The 15,983-nt window shown below is 37.3% G+C and overlaps 3 protein-coding genes across 4 annotated transcripts; 2 read left to right on the top strand and 1 right to left on the bottom strand.

Moving 5' to 3' along the window:
• The first annotated feature begins 4,360 nt into the window (after positions 1-4,360).
• Positions 4,361-7,137, top strand: LOC105179957 (aquaporin NIP1-1). The gene is made up of 5 exons (XM_011103619.2): positions 4,361-4,644; positions 4,736-4,960; positions 5,518-5,715; positions 5,980-6,041; positions 6,608-7,137. Exons 1-5 carry the CDS (start codon positions 4,501-4,503, stop codon positions 6,825-6,827), a joined length of 849 nt encoding a protein of 282 aa, XP_011101921.1. The 5' UTR covers positions 4,361-4,500; the 3' UTR covers positions 6,828-7,137.
• A 197-nt stretch (positions 7,138-7,334) lies between these two features.
• Positions 7,335-11,615, top strand: LOC105179963 (aquaporin NIP1-1-like). Of its 2 annotated transcripts, XR_002286432.1 has the most exons (9): positions 7,335-7,744; positions 7,851-8,048; positions 8,157-8,218; positions 9,147-9,246; positions 9,376-9,600; positions 9,707-9,904; positions 10,012-10,073; positions 10,398-11,038; positions 11,204-11,615. XR_002286432.1 is itself a non-coding variant. In XM_011103625.2 (8 exons), the coding sequence occupies exons 1-8, from the start codon at positions 7,481-7,483 to the stop codon at positions 10,627-10,629; spliced, it is 1,341 nt and encodes a 446-aa protein (XP_011101927.2). In that variant the 5' UTR covers positions 7,335-7,480; the 3' UTR covers positions 10,630-11,129. The 2 variants fall into 2 exon arrangements, 1 of the variants encoding a protein (XP_011101927.2); XM_011103625.2 differs by lacking the exon at positions 11,204-11,615 and having other exon boundaries at positions 10,398-11,129.
• A 1,400-nt stretch (positions 11,616-13,015) lies between these two features.
• Positions 13,016-15,559, bottom strand: LOC105179958 (seipin-2-like). Its single transcript, XM_011103620.2, has 2 exons — positions 14,092-15,559; positions 13,016-13,688 (listed from the first exon to the last, which is right to left on the bottom strand). The coding sequence occupies exons 1-2, from the start codon at positions 15,184-15,186 to the stop codon at positions 13,206-13,208; spliced, it is 1,578 nt and encodes a 525-aa protein (XP_011101922.1). The 5' UTR covers positions 15,187-15,559; the 3' UTR covers positions 13,016-13,205.
• Between the last annotated feature and the right edge of the window lie 424 nt (positions 15,560-15,983).

The following is a 15,983-nucleotide window of genomic DNA, read 5'->3' on the forward strand; positions in this document are numbered from 1 at the left end:
CTCAGTCTTGTACTATGGCATGAGGATCATCGAAGAGGTTCCATAGTTGGCGTTTGCAGGATGATGGTTAGATTAGCTTATGGTTTTTCTATCATCTATGAACTGATTATGTATGATATCCTATATAAACTCTAAATCATTGATGCTTCTTTGAATTCTTGGACATGGAAAGTGGATGGAAATGTACATTTGCAGTTCTAGGTATTAGTGGGTGCAGAGTCTGCAGACTTACACTTGTATGTTGAACTGATCATGCGGTACCACATGGGAGATAGTTTTTCTGATTTATGATTGATGAAATCTTTGACGCAGCATGTATTGATTTGCAATATTAATGTGTATCATGGATGATTTATTTACCCTATTACCTTGAATGCATAACATGTTGGGAACAATGAAGCTGGGCAGCTTGTTGTAGTTTCAATTTTGAAAGGCCAGACACGGATATTTTAGGTTTGTATTCTGTTCCCCTTGTTGACCGTTTCCCGTCCATGCTTCCTACAATATATGTTCTTGATTTACAAACTTGGCAGAATTTTCCACCAAGATTTTTTGTCTCCTTAACTGTTAAAAATGCCTTCAATCTTTATCCTGTCAGTGAACGATTTTCTCCTGCAACCTAAGCAGGTGATTCTGGGTCATTTATTCTGACTCAAGCTTTTCAGTGACAAATGAATGCATGTAGTTATTATTAAGAAATTAGCATAATTAGGCGACTCTTTTACTTGAACACTATTAAGATGCTTGCAAGTACTGATACAATAAATTCTTTGTGAAACTGGGTGGTCACTTCAAAATCCTGTTATTGTGTAGGCTGTTATGTAACGTTGGTATGCTCGCCATCTCGGGCAATTTAAAACTGTTGAACACCCAAAGCAGCTTATGTCTGAATTCATGCAGTCTCAGCTGAGTAATAACTTCCCTATTCCACATTAATAATATATTAGTTCTCAAGATTTCATTGTAGCACAGAACAAAGTACATGTTTTATCCTGTGCAGTTGATCAATATTAGTGTAATTTAGAAGGATAGAGACACTGAGAAGTTGAAACTATACATGCGGTATTATATGGTGCCTTGAGTGCAAAGTTCAAAATCTATATGCATTTGAAGGATTCTATGGTGTTTGGGCAGTTTTGAAGTATTTGGTAGCGCTTCTTGCATATTAGGTTTGGCAATGGTAGCACGTTCTGTGAAAATCTTGAACAGTGGCCAGTATAGTAGACTTTATTGGTGGAAGCAACCAGGAATGGAGGCAGCGGCAGCATTCTTGATAGGAAGCTTCTTGCAGCTGTGGTATCACCATTTGAAAAGAACAGAAACTAGCAGTTTTTCAAGTGAGAGAAAGAAAGGGCGTTTATGCCCGTAATTCACAAGGGCTGGGAAAGCTACAGGGTTGTAATTGTGAAGTTAGGCTCGAGGAACCTCGGGGACAAGGGTCCAATTGCTTGCCTTCAATTAACATTTTGGGGCCGTAAATGAGCCCAAGCCCATTGATTTCACGTTAGTGGTTAATAATTTATGTCAGCACAACCGAAAAGTAGGCGTAGCTAATTGGACTGAAAGTTTGCTAGGGACCACTGGGTCTTTAATGCCCAACCCACTTCATTATAATTTCAGAGGGGAAATATGACTCAAATAGAAGAAAAATGAATTTTCAGACTAGCTTTTGCTTTTAACACACACATATATATACATACAACTTGCTGTATCTGTTTCAAAGTTTTCAGATGCTTCTAAACGTAACCAGTGGCATTCCAATCAGGTGACTTTCCAACGAATTGCAAGTGGATATAATATGCTTTCTAGAATAAAAATTAAACTCCAATTTCCACTGAATTATAGTAAATGCATGTGGCTCATAATTATACACAACTGACCAAGTAGAGTTAAGGGCGCCAGAAATTTTGGTTCATTCGATTTAATGGAATCACAATAGTCCATCCTTGCATTAAATGCTGCAAACATTGTTAGAAATTTATTCATTAGCCTATAAATGATACACCATTAATTGACACATATACATACAGTAAACGGTCATGCTGCTGCTGCTTCTTCTTCTTCTCTCTAAAGAAGTATTCATGCTGGTTTTCCAACTTCCAATAATACAATAAAATGATTCTCCTAACGAAGTTTTGATATATTTTAGTTCAGATAAACTGCATGTAGTAATTAATTACATAATAAATATACGTATTTGATGATTGGTTGGATAGAATCTACATATATGGATTGAGATAAAGAGGAGGCAAACTGGTAATTGTGGGAAGAAAAAGAAGAGGTCACGAGGAGCGGTCGTTGCCGGCCACTTACAACAGATATAAAAAGGAAGCAGTTGAAAATCCATGAATCATGGGAATGATCCATCTCACTCTTTCTCAAGTCAAATGTTGTTGGGGAAGAATGAATGAATCCCGTGTGAAAACCTTGGGATTAAGAGAATATAACAGTTACTTTTCCAAACCCCATTATGGAATTAATAAATAAATATGAGGAATGATGCGTATTGGATTGCACTGTTGAATTTGATCCCAAACCGGTGAAGTTGGAATTTGCATGCGAGTTGAATTTTTTGAGCGCATGCGCGCGGAGACGAATATGGATCACTCCATCATTTGTGGGGCGGTTAATTTAGTTTCACCTTTTTGCTGCACTAATAATCAGCTTCTCCAGCACCTCCACCAGGTTTATAATAACTTGCCATTTTGTTTTTCCTATGGAGAAAGATTGCCACAGGAAACCATTAATAAACTATCAAGATTCACAAAACTAGGTAAAATTAAAATTTGAGAAATTATCGCAGCGACATTAAGCATGTCGGTTTTCTCCTTGTTCTTAGTTCTCAAAACATCATGCCTTAAAGTGCGACTTTTATACATTGAACCGACGTTTTTATTGTTTTCTGAAATATATATATATATATATATATATAGAAGGTGTGCGGAGAGACGCGGTGCATTAATTTCAGATTATAAAACATCTTTATCATTTTCAAGTGACGCTTTGTAGAGACGAAAAAACACGCTTTTCAATTGCTTGCTATAAAATCAATTGCCACATTATCAGTAATAGAAAAAGAAATCCAAATAATTAACTTATGATGTAGGAAGCTTGATATTGAAGTGATGATATATATATATATATATAATATATATATATATATATAGCTCCGGAATAACGCCCATTCTTCTGGGAACACGTCACTGCATCAGCTTCACATTCAATCTTTCATGGTCGCTACTACCTGTTTTTCATTCCATGATAACAATAATTAAATTTATCATTCAGAAATATAAGTAAAATTAGGAAATAAAATATATGGGGGATGCCGGCGGAGCATCATTAATTTGTCTATGACCAACACACATGACCATTACTCACTCTTCACTTTCCATTTTCTGTCTCATTTGCTTCTTACTTGTTACAAATCTTTTTTCTCTTAATTTTGATGAAAATAATTACAAAAGTAATAGACACATTAGTTAATTATTAAAGAGTAATTAGGTATGTAGTTAATATAAGGAGGTTGGGTATATATAGGTAAAAATGAATTAAGGTGGATCCTCATCAGCAGAATCTAGCTATATATAGAGTAAGTAATTAAGGGTTTGGTTGCCAAATACCTCCTGCTGCAAATCATTAATTTTCCCTCACAACACAAAATCAAATGAAAAATAACAAGTCAGTTTTGAAGCCAAATAGCAGTTGGCCAACAACCATTTTGGGAGTTATCCATCTGATTATGGAAATCAATAAGGGGTAAATTCAAGGTAGACAGGATTTTAGTACGGATCTCCACTTCCTCATCATATATATATATATTTAATTACCAATAAAAATGAAATGATTTCATTTTGTAAGTTTGTTGTTGCATGCTCAGCTCCATAGAGGAAAACATAATATATATGTTTGTGTTTGTCTTGAATGTCATGAAACAGCATAAGCCGCTCATCAACTAGGCAAGGTTAATATCCAATTGAAAATCAATTAAACATGAGGCGATTTCGCAGAGGAAAGCATCCCATTTCTGATGTACGCAGGTAGGTAGGAATATTATTGGTGTTGTGATTCCTTGGGCAGATCCCATTGGGAAGCATGCAGATGATCATACCTATGCCATCTATAAATTATTATTAAAAACTGTCGTTTAATATCCTTACATAACAATATCAAGGAATTCATATTTGTGTTTTTAAGTTGGTAAAATATTAATGATCAGTAATTGGTTAGTAGGTGTAGTAAATAGGTAGCTATTTCAATTCATAATTATTTATATATATACATATTATAATAATAATAATAATTATATAGGAAGCAAAGTGAGTAGAAGAAAACAAGAGAGAGTTCTTAGTCAAAGGCATTGATCCCACCTTCAAAACTTAGTAGTCCCTCCCACCCCCTCCCAGCCCCAGCTTGGAGTTCATTTATAAATTTAAATTATCTTCCAGGAATTTGTAGGAAGAGTATCTCCCGATTTTCGTTGATTGTTAAAGACAACATATGGCGGAGATATCGTCAGGTTCTGCAAATGGCAACCACACCGGAGTGGCTGTCAACATAAAGGATGATGATGATTTGAACCAGCAACAGCTCAGTGACGATGCTTCAGGCTGCGGCTTTCTCACTATACCTTTTATTCAAAAGGTACGCGATTATATGTAATCATATATCTTTATGTTGATCCTCATCACACTTAATTGCTTACGACTGTTTTTCTTGGAGAAAAAATGAACAGATCATAGCCGAGGCGCTCGGAACATACTTTTTGATATTCGCCGGTTGTGCGGCGGTGGTGGTGAACGCCGACAAAGACAAGGTGGTGACGCTGCCTGGAATATCCATTGTGTGGGGGCTTGTGGTCATGGTTATGGTTTATTCCGTCGGTCACATCTCCGGCGCCCATTTCAACCCCGCCGTAACAATTGCCTTTGCCACCTGCAAGAGGTTCCCATGGAAACAGGTATTCATCTCATTCAATTCTCTGCCTCTGCCTCGTAATTTGGATTGTTGCGCTTAATGTCAATTCTATCATTATCCCTTTCACATTGGGATTGTCGCGCTCCCCTCCTCTCCTCTCCACTCCTTCCAATTATTACTATATTATATTTATTTATTCATCACTCTTAGAGCTTGTTTGGTTGTCTTTCTCACTTAAATAATTTTTACTTTTCACTATTTAGTTAGTTGTGATTTTATTTAGTCAAACTATTTTCATAAAATGCATTTCTATTTTAATTTTGAATTTTTTAAAATTATAAGTTCATATAAATTGGTCATCCAATTTAATTAGCAAATATAAATAAATATATCTCCACTTTAATTTCTATTTCAGAAACAGAAAATTAAGAATGACAACACAAAAAATCATAAACTCCAAAAATCCCCACTTAACAAAATTTTTCATTTTGCTGAATTTAATATGACCGTACGTATTCATCACCAAAATCATCCACAAGAATAGTCAAAAAGCTGTTTCAACTATGTTTGAAGGTATTGATGGCTAATATTTTGTGGTAGGTGCCAGCATATATCGCGGCTCAAGTCCTGGCAGCAACCCTAGCAAGCGGAACCCTACGTCTATTGTTCAAAGGACGGCACGATCACTTCGCCGGGACCCTTCCCACCGGCAGCGACGTCCAGTCCCTCGTCGTCGAATTTATTATTACATTCTATCTCATGTTTGTCATATCCGGTGTCGCCACCGACAACAGAGCTGTATGTAGTTACTGATCTACGTACTTCCTTCTCTCAGTGCTCCAAATTTAGCTCTCTGGATAATTAGTTTTAATTGGAAGAGAGACAAAGTTTAGAGCTGGCAATAATATAATTGGTCTTCCCGTATCAACAAATAATGTTATTTAAAATTAATGAAGGGGACATTAATTTTTAGTTAATCTCATCTGTGGTGAAAATGACATACATGTGATATAATTAGTTTAATAGTAGTAGAGTTTGATTGTGTTGTTAATTGTGGTGCAGATTGGAGAACTTGCGGGTCTAGCCGTTGGAGCTACCATTTTGCTTAACGTGATGTTTGCTGGGTACGTACGTCCGACTTATGACCATAATTATTTTTTTTTTTGTCTGTTCATACCTCAACCTCAACACACAAAAGGTTTAATATTCTAATATAGGATCAGCTCATTCTATTCAGAATGTGGAGTCAAGTGTCCCTCATACTGTACCAAAACTTTTAATTCAAACTTGAATTTAGTCAAATTCGAACTAATTATATAATAAGTATAATACACTTATCGTGTGATTGACATACAATATATAAAAAAAGTGATAATATATTTGTATCCGTAGGTAACTTAATTTAAGATACGGCTGACGTGTATTTAAATCACATATAATGTATATTATTGAAGGAATGAGATTTATTCATGTGGTATGGAGATTTGCTAATTCAGAGATTTAATCATAGCTTTGCGTGTACAACAAATTTTCTTCTTTTTTTATTTTTTGGTATAATAAAATCTTAAAGATATGGTTATATTTTTATTGTATAAAGTCAAAAGATGATATGAGCATCAAGTTAAAAATAATTAATGAAGAAGTAAGATGAATTGTTATTAATGTAAGTGAGTTTGGTGGGGTGGTGCAGGCCTATTTCGGGGGCATCAATGAACCCAGCAAGGAGTTTAGGGCCAGCCATAGTATCAAGCAACTACAGGGGCTTATGGATCTACATGTTGGGCCCAACAGCCGGGGCAATAGCTGGAGCTTGGGTCTACAATATCATCAGATTCACTGACAAGCCTCTGCGCGAAATCACTAAAAGTGCCTCATTTCTCAGAAGCTCAACCCGCAGCGCCTCCAAGTGAAGTGATTATGAAACCTGTTTCTTGTTTCAGTTTCAATGTACCTTGAAAAGGAAAACACAAGTCAAATGGAATAGGAATGAAATAAAAATCATGAGATCGGAGCAATTTTCACCGCCCATTTGTAATGTGAAATAATTACTACTCTTTTTTTTTTTTTTTTTTAAATGGGGGGTCGTGAATCGTGATGATGGACTCCAATTTGTCAATGCATGTACGCTGCGGTATTTGTGTGGAAAGGTATGCAAGCAAAAGTGGAGTGGAATTGGATGCTTTATGCAAATGTATTTTAATAAATTAGGTTTCCCTTTAATCTTTATTCTCTCTAACAAGACAAGATGGATTTAGGATCGATCAATTCACGGCTGCAATCGGATTGAATGAAAACTAATTATTATAGTTATGGTTTTAATTAAATACTCCTATTTGCTAATTCGCCCCCTCCATTTCTTGTGCCGTAGAACGTCAACCCCTCCTTTTTCTTACCATTATCTTGTATTAAATTAATAGTTTAGTAGCTTTCTCAGCTTTGACGCATTTGAATTGGCAGTCCATGGTAGAGCAGCTTCCCCATAAATTGAACACAACGTTTCACAACTACTCAACATTCCATGTAAATCTACATAGCGGATACATACACTATATTATAATTATACATGGCTGATGAGATATCAGAATTGGCCAATGGCTCCTCAATTCTTAACATTAATGATGCCGAACGCAACAGCAAGTATGTTGGTTTCGCGGCAGTGGTGGTGAACAAAGAGATGAATAATCTGCTGACATTTCCAGGGGTGGCAGTGCTGTGGGGGCTAGATGTGACGGTCATGATTTACACGGTCGGCCATGTTTCCGGTGCCCATTTTAACCCGGCTGTCACCATTGCTTTCGCCACCTGCAACAGGTTTGCGTGGAGACATGTGAGTACATAGTAATGAATTTTACATAACACTATCCAATTAGCATCTTGAGAAATAGTTTCAATAGTACAAAATTCTGAGACAAGATATACTTGATCAACTGCAGGTGGCAGCTTATATCTCGGTTCAAGTGCTGGCCTCAATACTAAAAAAGTGGAACAGTCGAATAATATTTGGGACAGAGCAGCGTCACTTCCTAGGAACCCTTCCATCAGGCTCTAATATTCAGTCTCTAGTATTGGAGTTCATCATCACATTCTACCTCATGTTCGCTGTCTCTGGTGTTGCTACCGACGACCAAGCTGTTAGTTATATTCTTCTCAACTTAGATAATCAACTAGTGGAAATACATAACAGGAAGCTGACAAAATTGACAGTTTCTAATATATTTCTGTGGATGCTGATTGTGCAGGTAGGAGAACTCAGTGGACTGGCCTTGGGAGCTACTGTAACCATTAATTCCCGACTAGCAGGGTAATAATTTTTAACCCTTTTCACCTTAAGTCAAATGGAAGAGGGATGAAATAAAAATCATGAGATCGGAGCAATTTTCACAGCCCATGTGTAATGTGAAATAATTACTACTCTCTTTTTTTTTTTTTTAAATGGGGGGTCGTGAATCGTGATGATGGACTCCAATTTATCAATGCATATATGCCGTGGTATTTGTGTGGAAAGGTATGCAAGCAAAAGTGGAGTGGAATTGGATGCTTTATGCAAATGTATTTTAATAAACTGGGTGAATAGCAATTTATCCCCCTGTGATATTGAAATGAGCACATTACCCCTATGAAAAAAATATAGCAATTTATCTCTTTATACTTTAAAATGAAGCATTTACCTCTTTATACAGGGAAGTAAATTGCTATTTATTTTTTCATAAAGGGGTAATTTGTTCATTTGTGATATCACAAGGGGGTTGCTTGCATTTTCCCCTTAATAAATTAGGTTTCCCTTTAATCTTTATTCTCTCTAACAAGACAAGATAGATTTAGGATCGATCGACTATTCTCTCTAACAAGACAAGATAGATTTAGGATCGATCGATTCACGGCTGCCATCGGATTGAATGTTTTCATCTAATTATTATTGTTATGGTTTTAATTAAATACTCCTATTTGCTAATTCGGTCCCTCCATTTATTGTGCCGTACAACGTCAACCCCTCCTTTTTCTTACCATTATTATGTAAAATTTTAACCTACTTGTATTAAATTAATAGTATAGTAGCTTTTTCAGCTTTGACTCATTTGAATTGGCAGTCCATGGTAGAGCAGCTTCCCCATAAATTGATCACAACGTTTCACAACTACTCAACATTCCATGTAAATCTACATAGCAGATACATACACTATATTATAATTATACATGGCTGATGAGATATCAGAATTGGCCAATGGCAGCCACTCCTCAATTCTTAACATTAATGACGACGAACGCAACAGAAAGTATGTTGGCCCTTCCTCTCCTACCTGCTCTCAGACCTTACGTTTCATGCAAAAGGTAAAGTAATGCTTCAACAGTTTGAGTTTCCATATGATTCCGTTAAATGCCAAAAAAGATTCCATTTTCCCAACCCTCACTTAAAACTTCCCCCCCAACTAAATTAATGCAAGCAATGTTTAAGTGCAGCTGATGGGGGAGTTTATGGGCACATACCTTTTGCTGTTTGCTGGTTTCGCGGCATTGGTGGTGAACAAAGAGATGAATGATCTGCTGACATTTCCAGGTGTGGCAGTGCTGTGGGGGCTAGATGTGATGGTCATGATTTACACGGTCGGCCATGTTTCCGGTGCCCATTTTAACCCGGCTGTCACAATTGCTTTCGCCACCTGCAACAGGTTTGCGTGGAGACATGTGAGTACATAGTAATGAATTTTACATGAAACTATCCAATTAGCATCTTGAGAAATAGTTTCAATTGTACAAAATTCTGAGACAAGATGTACTTCATCAACTGCAGGTGGCAGCTTATGTCTCAGTTCAAGTGCTGGCCTCAATACTAGCGAGTGGAACAGTTGAAATAATATTTGGGACAGAGCAGCATCACTTCCTAGGAACCCTTCCATCAGGCTCTAATATTCAGTCTCTAGTATTGGAGTTCATCATCACATTCTACCTCATGTTTGCTGTCTCTGGTGTTGCTACCGACGACGAAGCTGTTAGTTATATTCTTCTCAACTTAGATAATCAACTACTGGAATACATAACAGGACGCTGACAAAATTAACAGTTTTTAATATATTTCTGTGAATGCTGATTGTGCAGGTAGGAGAACTCAGTGGACTGGCCTTGGGAGCTACTGTAACCATTAATTCCCTACTAGCAGGGTAATAATTTTAAACCCTTTTCACCTTCATTTCTTCTTGTATGTCTACCCTAACGTTTTCTACGCGTTCTTTCTCCCTTCCAACTTGCAAACTTTTTCTTCCAACTGGTTTGCAAGTAAAATTTACTTCACCAAGCAACCTGTAAAATACTTATTTCTTGGAGTTGGCTGCCATCGGGAACTCAGGAAAAGGTTCATCTGAGCCTCTCAAAACACTGAAATATAAGATTAAAGAATTTTTTAAAATTTAGAAAGAAAAATGTGTTGCAAGGAAGACAGATTCTGTTTAAAGAACACTGATCCTGAGCTGATTCTGTTGTGGCAGGCCCATTTCAGGGGCATCAATGAACCCAGCAAGAAGTTTGGGCCCAGCAATTTTTTTCAGCAATTACAAGGGTATCTGGATCTACATCGTTGGCCCAATAGCTGGGGCCATAGCGGGGGCCTGGTTCTACAATATCATCAGGTTAACGCACAAACCTTTCAGTGAAATCCTCAGCATCAGATGTTTCCACAGAAACTCGGCTCGTATAGACTCGAAGCAACAGGGCCATTAACCTGAAAAGAAAGGGAGATCGCAGCTTTCTTGTTGACCTGCTTCAGATGCAGCATTTCTTTTTGTTTGAAATTCAATAATAGAAGAACACATACAATAATACATAAAGCCATTTAGTCATGAAAAAAGAAGAAATTAAGTTAAAAACAAAAAAAGGACATTAAATAAAGTCTATACATAGTATGTGCATGGTCACCTATCTTGGAAAATAAGTTCACCCTTCCCCGCTCTCTTATAGACACAGGCGCGATCAGATGCAAAGACATTATTAGATTTCAATGGAAGAAGCATCCAGACCTCACAGACACCAAGACGTACCTTTGAGCATGGAAGGTGCTACTCCTCACTCTCCGCACATTAATAATGAAGGCCCTTCTTGTTACTGTGTCACTGTACAGTTTATGCATATGGTAATTCTCCCAAGATTATAATTGCTTTTACAGTGTATTCTAGTCATCCTTTTTGGCTCAAAAAAGAAAAAAAACATAAAAAGAAAAGAAAGGAAGCAAGGAAAGAGAACCTCTACCTACCTTTCCACTTCTTCCCTGAAAACTGAATTCCTACTTTGAACCCAGCAAGGAGTTTGGGTGCAGCAATTGTTTCAAGTACGCGAAAAGGCGCTCTGGATATAGATAGTAGGTCCAACAGTCGGGGCCATCACAGGTGCCTGGGTTTACAAAATCATCAGCCTACTTGAGAAGCTCTCACGTGATATCACCAAGACTGGATCTACCCTTAGAAGGTCGGGTCAACACGTATCAGATCAAACTGACAACTTCTGCTCCATCCTGTATCCCAAATAGCGTTTCCTTGTGTTTTGCATTAGCATAAGCTAGGTGACCTCCTTAAGACATAACGGCTGGAATAGGAAAACTATCTATGTAGTATATACCATCTGACTCCCAGTTTTCACTGCAAATATGTAACCAGGTCACTCCAATTTCCATGACTTCTTCATCTAGCATTTTGGCAACAATTTGTTGATCAACAGTCCTATTTCGAAAAAAGAAAGTGAAGTTTGGTCAATCCAAACCAAAAACACTGAAGAAATCTTGTAAAGATTCACCAAAGACCCTATGGAACTCAGAAAAGCTAATCTGTTACAAATAAATTTTGTAACCACTATTGCGTATTTAATTCAAGGCTGGATAACTAACTTGTAGATGAACTGCACAATTTTCCAGTAACTGGTATGTAGTTGTGTTTTCTTCCTGCCTATGAAATTGGTTTGGCATAAATGATATCATATACATTTACAAGCTGTCATACTACATGATAGTACAAGAACAAGTGGTTAAAAGGCCTTCGGCTAATAATGCCGTTCTCAGCCAGAACTTGTTGAATCCTGACGTTGCTGTCAAAACAGAAAACTCCTCTCTCCCTCAACCTGCTGGGACACAGGGGAGTGCAAATTAAAGGAAAAAGTGTATCTATTTACAATCTTTCAAATTTAATGAAGTGAATAGCTACAAGTAACAGAAGTTCAGAAACATAAAGCAACTACCAAAGACAAGTTTCAGAAAACCCACAAAAATGGTTGTTCCTGTACTAAAGAAAATTCACTATTTGCAATACCAGTAGAACGTCCACCATTTTACACTGAGTACACACACCTCAAAGATCCAATGTTTTCGCTTGCAATTAACAACACCAAGAATTAGTACAAATGCAACTTAAAAGTTAGAATATAACATGACCAATGAGAGAATAGTAGACATCATCTTTCATTGCAGAATGAATCAAATTAATTTTTGAAAAAGACAACACAAGTGTGTTATGGAGCAAGGGATCATTTCCTAACAAGTACCAAAACTAAGTAAATTTCCAGAAGTTATCCACCATGGTATAAAAGCTTATCTATATGCAAGAATCCAGTAATCAAGAAAGCTGATTCACTCTAGTTTCCTGCAACTTTTCAAGTAACCTCATAAATTTCCTATCTGGCAACTTCATAAATGCGTCTAATACTCCATCACCTACAACCAAAAAAAAAAAAAAAGAATCCAAAGTAGAAAATTCTGGGGAGAGGAAACAAACTTGGGTAATTTATCCTTCAATATCATTGATTTTGCGAGATACACAGGAGAACCAATAGCATATGGAGCTTGCAACAAAAATCAATTGTGTCAGTAATTCTGTTGTAGTAACAGATCAACTCATTCAAAAGTTCAGGAATCTATGATTCAAGGGAAAAATTAAATAACAGGAACGGGTAATGAAATGTGGAAAAACAGATATTATGGTACAAAGACATAGTTCATTTGCAAGCAACCTATCGGAGTTTTCAGTAATCCGAAAATTGCCAAAAAATAGAAATGGATAGCTGATGTTTGCAAAGTAATCGAGGCTTGTCAGCATTAAATTTAGCATTTAGGAACACGTCAAAATAGAGAGAAACAGGTAGCCACTTGAGCAATATATACAATCTAGCCATCTATTTCCCAGTGTCAGAACATACTTACAGATAACAGGGATCAACCTGTTATACACATATAAAATCAGCATTTGTAAAGTACAACCACAGAACCTATGAAATATTCAGCACCCTTATATTAGCCAAGTAGCTAGGTTTTACTTCTAACTTTGACTTGGACGATCATTCTGTGATGCACCTCTATTAGTAACTTCCCTCAATTTTATTTTTGGGATAACGAATGGCTTGCAGCAGATGAGAGCAAAAGCTAACTCCATTATAAAGATAGTCATGCTAATCCATACAAATAATGTTTTCTTCCAAAACCATAGGGCCCTTTTCAGCAAAGGAAGTTTAGACTCCAGGGTCAGAGATGCAGCATAAATTTCAGGGATACCAGCACCGGGGAGGAATTCAGCTCTCTGTTCGATAACCACCCTTAAGCAGGCAGTAGGTACGTCACCTTCCGTGAAACCTCTAAAGTTTATTTTCAAATTCTGGGTTTCTGTTGTATAGCCAGTTAAAATAGGAGCAACTTTAAGGAGAGTCAGCAGGAGACGGATGGGCTGACTTCTATATTGCAACATGCATGGGCGCCTTGAACTTGAAAGAGTTTTACCATCAGTTGCGAGGAAATCTACTCTGACCTTCAAGAAGAAAAACAAATGAATAAGCCCTATAAAATTAGAAATTGAAAATTTCAAGATCGAATTAACATGAATTCAACAGTATTTAATGCATGACTGCATTCGCAAATGAAGCAACTATCTATGAGGCCTCATATGTAAAATCAGAACAATACTATCCATCATTAAGGTCTAGACTGCACAAGCTCATCGTATGATACTTCTCACCACGACAGGCAGAATTATGGTACCCAAAGTGAACACCTTACATTCTTTTATGTGAAGAGTACATAGACAGGCAAAAGTTTTATGCAAATGAACTCATGATACAACGTAACCTGCAGGTCACCACTATGCTCACCACAAGAAATATGTATTGACTACTTGATAAAATCTCCACTATAAAAGAACTTTGGGTACATACCTGGAAAATCCCAAGATTCTGGTTATATTCAGACTCCGGTAATGTCAATGAAATTGCAGTCTGCAACTTATAATTAGGAGGTACAGCCCTTGATCCACTTCCCATGGCAAGTCCAGGCATCTCTTCATGATATATATCATGGCTTAGTTCTGGGAATGCAGCAATTGGTACGAATGCCACTGGACTCTTTGCGGTATAATCAAAGTTCAAACTTGTCTTCATTCTCATTGGCTCCTCCACCACTCCCCTTATCAGCAAACCACCCATCACAAATGCTGACACTAACAATGCCACCAATAGTGAACACACATAGCTGGACCACACTAATCCCCAACCACACTTCAAACCCAGTTTCCAAATAGCTTGGTGGTCTTTCAACCACTCATACACAAATGGAGACAGATTATCAAATACAAGACTCCAAATACTTTTCATTTCCTGGATTAAATATTCTCTCCCACGCTTCAAAAACCCAAATGGATCAAACACAAGCATGTACAGGTAATAAATCAAGCGGAAGGGAAACATAAAAGACTTCACTAACATATCAATTTGGAAGCTGATGACCTTTATCGTTATGCCTACTAACGTCAAAAGAGGGCTCATGTGGACATCACAATTTTCTCTCAAGTTCAATTCGTCCCCATGTAAACCATCCTCTGAATTAGAGTTTTCACCCGTCAGGTTAGAACGTTCATAGTTGTTGTCATTATTCTCCCCATCCGCACTATCTTTTGCAGCCTCGAAACCGTTTCCGGGCTCCACAGATTCTGAATTTTCATTTTCCAATTTCTTCTCGCATTCTTTAGTTCTGGAAGAGAGCTTTACTTTTTCGTCCCGAGGAAGCAGAAAATTCTCAAAACTCACCGAAGAGCTAGGCCTCGACATATCCATTGAATCGCCGGCAGAAGCCTTACGTGATCTCCGGAGACGTAGAGTCGCTGGAGGCACGGTTTGATCCTCCGGCAACAGCACACCATAGGATTCGATTGGATCAGAAAAAGTTTCTTCGCAATCATAGAACGTGAAATCATCCAGCGCATCGCGGAATTCCTCTTCGTCATCGCCCGACTGGGTATTCAACTTGTCCTCCATCCCAAGACTATTCAGTGATTGATTAGGGCGTGCGTGCAAAAGAGAAACTAGTTATGAGAAGTAGGATCAGAGCACGCTGAGGAGTTAAGAAAGCATAGAGCAGATGTATGCCTAAAACGATTGTGTGTGTCGTTAAGAGCGGATCACGAATCTTGTGGCTTTGAGGAGTCGCGACTTATGACCCGCAAATGCACAAATGTGACGCGACAACTAAAGTCGGTACGCGATTTAGTGAGAACAAGCGAGTTTAAGCAGAAAAAGTGAAACCATCATAACCACCAGCAACACTTGGTTACAAATCTTACTCCAACTCCTTCAATCAGCCAGTAATTGCATATAAACACATCAGATGTCTCTTTGGTCTGGACAGCATTCAAGAATTGTGGTAGAGGAGTCTTTAGTTTTGGTTTCCCTAGTAATGAACAAGGGGGAGAGTGTATACCGTATACCAAGCTTTGCACAAACATATTAAAGCCCATGTCAGGAATTTCATAATGCCATAATAGCCGTCAAATCATTATTGGCCATGGGACCCACAAATTTTTTAAAAATATAATAATTATTCAAATGATAAGACTAGTTGTTTTGTTGAATTTTCTGCATATATGGGTATTTTTATTGAATTGCAAATTATTGAACCTTTGTATTTTTCATGTTTTCAGTAGAAAATATGTGTTGTTAATTCCGTATTGATTTTCATATGAAATAAATATGTATGTGATTGTTTAATGATATTGTATTTTATATTAAATTACGATGTTAAATAAATATATCTATAGTAAAATTACGTATAAATA

This window comes from Sesamum indicum, unplaced genomic scaffold (genome assembly GCF_000512975.1).
Source record: "Sesamum indicum cultivar Zhongzhi No. 13 unplaced genomic scaffold, S_indicum_v1.0 scaffold00252, whole genome shotgun sequence".
Lineage (NCBI taxonomy): Eukaryota > Viridiplantae > Streptophyta > Magnoliopsida > Lamiales > Pedaliaceae > Sesamum > Sesamum indicum.

What these genes read in the sequence shown, in the direction of transcription:
- LOC105179957 (XM_011103619.2), top strand. Translation starts at nt 4,501, where the DNA reads ATGGCGGAGATATCGTCAGGTTCTGCAAATGGCAACCACACCGGAGTG. An exon ending in AGAGGTTCCCATGGAAACAG is followed by an intron (nt 4,961 to 5,517) that starts GTATTCATCTCA and finishes ATTTTGTGGTAG; the next exon opens with GTGCCAGCATATATCGCGGC. An exon ending in TCGCCACCGACAACAGAGCT is followed by an intron (nt 5,716 to 5,979) that starts GTATGTAGTTAC and finishes ATTGTGGTGCAG; the next exon opens with ATTGGAGAACTTGCGGGTCT.
- LOC105179958 (XM_011103620.2), bottom strand. Translation starts at nt 15,186, where the DNA reads ATGGAGGACAAGTTGAATACCCAGTCGGGCGATGACGAAGAGGAATTC. An exon ending in AGAATCTTGGGATTTTCCAG is followed by an intron (nt 13,689 to 14,091) that starts GTATGTACCCAA and finishes TTCTTCTTGAAG; the next exon opens with GTCAGAGTAGATTTCCTCGC.
- LOC105179963 (XM_011103625.2), top strand. Translation starts at nt 7,481, where the DNA reads ATGGCTGATGAGATATCAGAATTGGCCAATGGCTCCTCAATTCTTAAC. An exon ending in CCTTACGTTTCATGCAAAAG is followed by an intron (nt 9,247 to 9,375) that starts GTAAAGTAATGC and finishes GTTTAAGTGCAG; the next exon opens with CTGATGGGGGAGTTTATGGG. An exon ending in ATTAATTCCCTACTAGCAGG is followed by an intron (nt 10,074 to 10,397) that starts GTAATAATTTTA and finishes CTGTTGTGGCAG; the next exon opens with GCCCATTTCAGGGGCATCAA.